General features: G+C 45.4%; 1 protein-coding gene across 1 annotated transcript in view; it reads left to right on the top strand.

Moving 5' to 3' along the window:
* SCD5 (stearoyl-CoA desaturase 5) overlaps positions 1–6,536 on the top strand; it is a 70,363-nt gene extending 63,827 nt beyond the window's left edge. Inside the window, exons 4-5 of the mRNA XM_006778228.2 lie at positions 816–1,048; positions 5,051–6,536. Of these exons, the coding sequence (XP_006778291.2) occupies positions 816–1,048; positions 5,051–5,241 (424 nt within the window). The 3' untranslated portion in view covers positions 5,242–6,536. The remainder of the gene's footprint in view (positions 1–815; positions 1,049–5,050) is intronic.
* The last annotated feature ends 813 nt before the right edge of the window (positions 6,537–7,349 follow it).

The following is a 7,349-nucleotide window of genomic DNA, read 5'->3' as shown; positions in this document are numbered from 1 at the left end:
ACTCCCCTGTGAAGCCGTCTGGTCCTGGGCTTTTGTTTGCTGGAAGCTTTTTGATGACTGCTTCAATTTCTTCCATAGTTATTGGCCTGTTGAGATTTGTAGATTCTTCCTGATTGAGTTTTGGAATGTTGTATTTTTCTAGGAATTTATCCATTTCCTCCAGGTTGTCTAGTTTGTTGGAGTAGAGCTGTCCAAAGTATTTTTTAACAATCATTTGTATTTCTGTGGGGTCTGTTGTTATTTCGCCTCTATCGTTTCTGATTTTGTTTATTTGGGTCCTCTCTCTTTGCTTCTTGGTGAGTCTGGCTAGGGGTTTATCAATCTTGTTTATCCTTTCAAAGAACCAGCTCTTGGTTTCATTGATTTTCTGTATTGTTTTTTTGGTCTCTATGTCATTTATTTCTGCTCTAAATACTTCTTGAAATTATTCCAGAAAACCTAATTATTGAAGAAAGAAATAGCTAGGCGCTGTCAAACTGGTGGCTTATAGGACAAATGTAGCCCTAAGACAAATGGGTCTTGCCAGCACAATGTTTATCATTTTATATTGAAATTCCCTTGAATTATGCTACAGGCCCTACCACTCCCTATAGCATCCTACCTGTCCTAATTCTCAAATCTGTGTTACCTCCATAGACCTTGTAGGTATATGGGTTTGTGGTCCCTGCACAGAGTGACACACAGCAGGGTATTCTGTATACAGAAAGAGTGGAAGCTGCTGACCAGCACAATTCCTGACTTGTCCGATAGCTTGCTCAGCCTTTCCCACTGCCATCGGCAGGTGCCCACTGATAGCATAATGCCCTGCCTTCCAGGTACTACAAGATCTCCGTGGTGCTCATGTGCTTTGTGGTCCCCACACTGGTGCCCTGGTACATCTGGGGAGAGAGTCTGTGGAATTCCTACTTCCTGGCCTCCATCCTTCGCTATGCCATCTCACTCAACGTCACCTGGCTGGTCAACAGTGCCGCCCACATGTATGGAAACCGGCCCTACGACAAGCACATCAGCCCCCGGCAGAACCCGCTGGTCACACTGGGTGCCATTGGTGAGTAGAGTGTGAGAGCCAATGGGGAGAAAGGCAGCTCGATTTTCTTGGCTTCTCCTGGTTTTGCGGAATCTGTAAAGAGAGGCAGTGGAGTGGAATGGAATGAACTTGGGCCTTGATGTTAGAATCCTGGCTCATGGACAAGTTACTTAATCTCTGATTTACGGTCTTCTGACCTGTGAAATGGGAATAGCAATGTTTCTTGATAAGGATGTCACAACGATTAAGTAAGATACTTTTTTATGCAAATTGCTTGGTACAGCACCTGGCACATAGCAGTGATCAGTAATAGTAGGGATTTGTTTTGCCGTGGAAATTTACTTATGGGAGGGCAGCAGTTAACCTCTCTCCAACTGCCTGGACCACTCTAGCCTCAGCTGTCCATTTGGCTGATCATAAGAAAACAGGCTTCAGATAAGGAGATGGGAAGAAATGAGACTGTGGCATCGCAGGGCACCACAAAATGGTTAAGGGCGAGGCTTCGGGAGTCCAACACGTTTGGTAGAGCCCTGGGTCCTTCACACACTGTCTGGGCAAGTTATCTGGTTCCTCCACACCTCATGTTCTCCTCTGTAAATCGGGAATAATGGTAGCACTTACCTCCTCCTGGGGTTGTTGGGGGGTTAAATTAATACATAGTGTTTGCAGCAGGACTTGCACAAAATAAGCCTCTAGTGATGTTGTTTTTATTACTCACCATATGGTCTTGGGCAACTGACTTGTCCCTTCTGTGCATTTACATCCTCCTTTTAAAATGGGGATGATCGTCGCTCGGAGGTGTGAGGACTACAGGAGTTCATTCTCATTAGAGTGCTTAGCACTGTGGCTGGCACCCGGCAAGGGGCTGGTAAGTGTCGCTCTAGCTCTGTAGAAGCAGTCGGGCTTCTTGGTGAGCTGAGCCTTGAGCACAGAGCTCAAACCCAGGAGGAGAAGTCCCTGCCGTGGAATAGGGGTGATCCTCGCATCACGCAGCAGTGAGCTTCCGCCGCCACTCTGCTAGGGTTTTCCATTTAAGACCCCGGGGACCTTTTGTTGACAAGAGCATATCTAAGGCGGAGTGACACCAGATTTAGCTATGGGATGACGGATAAGCAGAGAGAAGGGTGCCCTGGGAAGCTGGAGGAAGAGTTTCCTGTCCCTCCTATTGCTTTCTCCTCCTGTCACCCTCCGTCTTCTGGAAGGACTCTGACGAGGGGAGCCGCGTCCAGCGTTGACCCTGAGAGTGGACGTGGGTGGGGGCAAGAGAGACTGTTAGCATTTTACATAGAGAAGGAGGCCCAAGAAACCCAAGAAAAGTGGCCACGGCACACGCTGTGAAGAGCTGGGCACTGGTTTTATGTTTACCCAGATCCACACGGGGCTCCCAATCCTTGGAAGGCTCTTGTTACACCCAGCTGTACAGGCCACTGACTATTTCTGAAAATATGGGGGCGGGGGTGTGCTAAACTTCTCTATACCATACTCTAGACCAGGAAAAAAACTAAAAATGACTAAGGGGGAGGGGCAGAGCAGAGAAGACCACAGGAAGAAAGTTGCAGACTACAGATCAGTCCATCTGCTGTACTCACTGTAGAGCAGAATCCTTCAAATGTGGTCAACAGAAGAACTATGTGATGACTGATAGCCACTTAAGTAGTAATGGAAGGTTCATGCAATTCTTTAAATAGTAAAAAACAGTGACTATATAACCTAGCAACTCCGTTCCTCGATTTATACCTAAGAGGAATGAAAACATACGTGCACACAAAAAGTTGTATATGAATGCTAATAGCAACATTATTCATAATTGCTAAAAAATGGAAATAATCCAAATGTCCAATCCAACTGATGAATGGATAAATACAACTGCATAAATACAGTGGCACGATAAGTGGTATATCCATATAAAAAGAAATGAAATGCTGATACCTGCCACACCTTGAAAATACGATGCTAAGTGAAAGAAACCAGTCTCAGAGGATTACATAATACGATTTCATTTATGTGAAATGTTCAAAATAGGCACATCTATAGAAATTGTATCAGTCAGGGCTCTCCAGAGAAACAGAAACTCTGTTTCTGTGTGTGCGTGCACGTAATGTTCCTCATAATAAACTTCCCTATATATAGACACAGTAGGATGTGTACATAAACATAGATATATCCTATTGTTTCTGTATATAGATAGAAAGATCGATTGATTTATCATGCTTTAGCTCATGCTATTATGGAGGCTGAGAAGCCAGGATCTGCCATCTGCAAGCTGGAGACCCAGGGAAGGCAGTGATGTAATTAAATCCAAGGAGCTGAGAACCAAGAGAGCCAATCGTGTAAATTCCAGCCCGAGGGCAGGAGAAGATGAGATAGATGCCCCAGTTCAACCAGAGAGTCAGGAAAAAATGGGGCAAATTCCTCCTTCCATTTGTTCTATTCAGGCCCTTAATGGATTGGATGAAACACACCCACACTGGGGAAAGTGATCTACTTTACTCAGTCCATTGGTTCCAATGTTAATCTCATCCAGAAATACTTTCATAGACACATCCAGAATAATGTTTATAGGTAACCCTTGGCCTCGTCAGGTTGACAGAATTAACCATCACAGCCCTGGCTGGTTGCTCGGTGGTTAGAGCATTGGCCCTCAGACCAAAGGGTCGCAGGTTCGATTCCCAGTCAAGGTTCATACCTCAGTTGCAGGTTCCCCAGCCCTGGTAGGAGGCAACCAATCGATGTGTCTCTCTCACATTGATGTTTCTCTGTCTCTCTCTCCCCGCCTTCTCCCTCCTCTCCCTCCTTCTTCTCCCTCTCTAGAAATCAATGGGGAAAAAATTAGAATTAACCATCACACAGGCAGAAAGTAAGGCTGGGAGGTGTGAAGGATGGTTGGAGGATGACAGCTCTGGGGTTTAGCCGATGAAAATATTACAATTCGTTATGGTGATGGATTCACAGTCTGAGCATTCTAAAAACCATGAGATCTTATACTTTAAACAGGTGAATTGTATAGTGAGTTATATCTCAATAAAGTTGTTTTTAAAAAATCAAATGAAAGAAGCTCTGAAAGAATCTCCCACCCCTCCTGAAAATACTTTAACAAAAAGGAGGAAAAGCTATTCACTGGGAGGGATAGACTACTATATAGACAGATTTCATATATTTAATGATGCAACCCTTGATTTACTTACCTATTGGAACAATTCTCATTTATTTCTCCCAGGCTCTCCTAAGGTCTCACTCTAATCACCCCAGTCCACAGAGGCTGTTTTCCTTTTATGAACATACTAGAGGCCCAGTGCATGAAATTCGTGCACAGGGAGGGTGTGTGTGTTGTGGGGGGGCGGGTCCCACAGTCCAGCCTGCACCCTCTCCAATCTGGGACTCCTCAAGGGATGTCTAACTGCCCGTTTAGGCTTGGTCCCACTGGATCAGGCAGTCAGACATCCCTCTCGCAAGCCAGGACTGCTGGCTCCCAACCGCTCGCCTGCCTGCCTGCCTGCCAGCCTGATCACCCCCTTAACCACTCCCCTGCCAGCCTGATCAATGCCTAACTGCTCCCCTTCCAGACTGGTCACCCCCAGCTGCCCTCCCTTGCAGGCCTGATCGCCCCCAACTGCCCTCCCCTGCTGGCCATCTTTGACTACATGGGGGTGGCCATCTAGTGTGTTGGAGTGATGGTCAATTTGCATATTACTCTCTTTTATATAGGATATCAAAATGATGGTCTGTTACCAGCCTCTCAGCATTTAGCTTAAGAGGTACAGCTCTGAAGTCATGGTAGCGTGCCTCCATTCATAGAGGAAATAATCTAGTGACTTTATGCTGATAACTTTGTTGTTATTTTGTTTACATTGAGTTGTGCTAGCCAACTAAGTAAAGCTTCCTAAGGGCAGGAACCAAGTCTTTTGCTCTGTAAAGAGCCTGCCACAGTGCCTGGCACATGGTAGATCCTCAGTAGATGAGTGATTAAACTATCCGTGCAGAGAGGTGGTGAATGGTTTATTTCAATGCTCCTTTCTCTCGCAGGCGAAGGCTTCCACAATTACCATCACACCTTTCCCTTTGACTATTCTGCGAGTGAATTTGGCTTAAATTTCAACCCGACCACCTGGTTTATTGACATCATGTGCTGGCTGGGGCTGGCCACTGACCGCAAAAGGGCAACCAAGCCGATGATCGAGGCCCGGAAAGCCAGGACTGGCGATGGCAGCGCTTGAACCCGGAGCTGCCGTCCAACCTGCCCGCCACCGACACTTTGGTTCATGCCTTCTGTTTCTATAGTTCTCTTGCTCATTGGCTCATGGGAGGGGGCGGAGGGTGGGGGGCAGTGGAATCCATGTGGTTGGGAGATTTTTCATTTGTCTCAAAGTCAAGATACAACTTTCAATGGAAAAAATGTGTAAGTCAGTGTAACGATGATTTAACCTTAGATCTTGGACATGTGATTCAATCGCTGTAGCTACATATCAAACATACATTGTCTTGTGCTAGTACCTAGTGTTAACCCTGACAGGATGAAGGAAGTTAATATTCTTTCCGTGTGATTCAGGAGAGCATTTTCTTTTCTGCCAATTACCCCAGCATTATTTTTAAACACACTGTCTGAAGGAACAGAGAAGCCAGGTGGCAGACAAAGGAGGGCATCTAAGTAGTAACTAAAGAACATTTCTGTTTTGTAATTATTGTGTGTTTTTGTTGTTTAACTTCGAGAATTGAACATTTTAAAAAAGGAGGCTACACGAAGTGGCTCTCTTATTATTTTTGCCCTATTTACGGCTTGTTAATGCTCTACTGTCTCTGCTCCCCGAGGTCTGCTCGTGGCCCAGCTAGTTTTGTGTCCTGAGCTGTATGGCCAGCCGACCCTATAAATCAGTGGCTGGTTGGATGTTTGATTTCGCTCTCTTTGCTGTCGTCATCTTAAAAGTATATAACTCGACGTGCCAGACACCAAATGAAGCTCAAATGAAGCTCTCATTTCAGTGTTTAGATGCCTAATTTATATCCAGTTGTTCCCAGCCACTGATGCATGTACTTTGGCTGCTTTAGTAATATGCTAAAGAAGCATATTAATTTTCAACACCAGGCCATCAGATTTTACTAACTGACAGTTATCTAGAACTCAGTGTCTACTAATGTTTCACCTGCATGCAGCCTTCATTGGTTTTGCAGCAAAATATAAAGTGATCATTATGTATCTTCTGGATTTAAACATCTTCGTGTGTTAAGTTGCCTTGTAAAGAGCATGTTGAATTAATGGGACAGTGTGCCCTTTGTGTTAGATGTTAGAGCAAAAGAAAGGCTTATAGTGTTGGCATTGGAGCCCTTCAAAGACAGCTCGTTTTAGGGATGATGTAGGATTTAAAATTAAAATTTTAAAGTTTTGAAAAAGAAGCGATGCCAATGGGAGATTGTCATAATGAAGTTCTTCATCCAGCAGGTGTTTAACAGTGTTACTTTGCCATTAAAAAATGTATAAACTATGAGTGATTTACAATAAATGAGTGTGAATTTGTTGGTGTTCTTGACCAGATACTTAAGTGTTGTTTAGGGAATGTTCTCTCAAGGGTGCCCGATGCTGACTGCACAGTTCACATTTGATTTGGGCTCTGGGCTAACAGCAGCCCCTGAGGCAGGGCCTCTCCTGTCCCGTTGGCCTTGGGCACAACCAGAGGGAAAGTCAGCAGGTTACGCTTGGAATAGTTATTTAGAATCTTCTCACTAAAGGACATGCCCCAGTTAGTGCAAATAAATCCAGAACCTCACTCCTCTGACCTGGGTGCCAGGTCTCCATCTGTAGCAGTAGCATGAATAAGATAAGGATGGAGGTGATTTTGATGAAAAAGTGGACCAAGGTTGGATCACTTTAGAGTTCTCCATATTAACCTTACCTGTAGGTCTCAGCAGCATCGAAGAGAAGAAAGTAGCCCAGGAGGCATCAGTTTAAAGTGTGGGAATGTCCTGTTTTTAGTCTCTGGGGCCCTACAAGGCTTATTTCAAGAGTACCCATCCCTGCTTCTAGGAGAGCAGAGCAGAGGGAAAGCCGTTCATGTAGCTCATCCCGCACGAGTCATGGCAGCCACACGAGCGAGCCTGGGCTGGCGGAGCAACTCTACCGCGCTTCTGGCCAGCTGCGTGGCCTTGAGAAAATCAGTCTTTCTGGATCCACTTCTCTGACTCCTGATCAAAATTGCTGTTACCGCCCTGACCGGTTTGGCTCAGTGGATAGAGCGTCAGCCTGCGGACTGAAGGGTCCCAGGTTCGATTCTGGTCAAGGGCATGTACCTTGGTTGCGGGCACATCCCCAGTAGGAGATGTGCAGGAGGCA

The sequence above is a fragment of the Myotis davidii genome, unplaced genomic scaffold (genome assembly GCF_000327345.1).
Source record: "Myotis davidii unplaced genomic scaffold, ASM32734v1 scaffold449, whole genome shotgun sequence".
Taxonomy (NCBI): Eukaryota; Metazoa; Chordata; class Mammalia; order Chiroptera; family Vespertilionidae; genus Myotis; species Myotis davidii.
The sequence above is the reverse complement of the archived record's forward strand: the minus strand, read 5'-3'. Positions and strand labels throughout refer to the sequence as shown.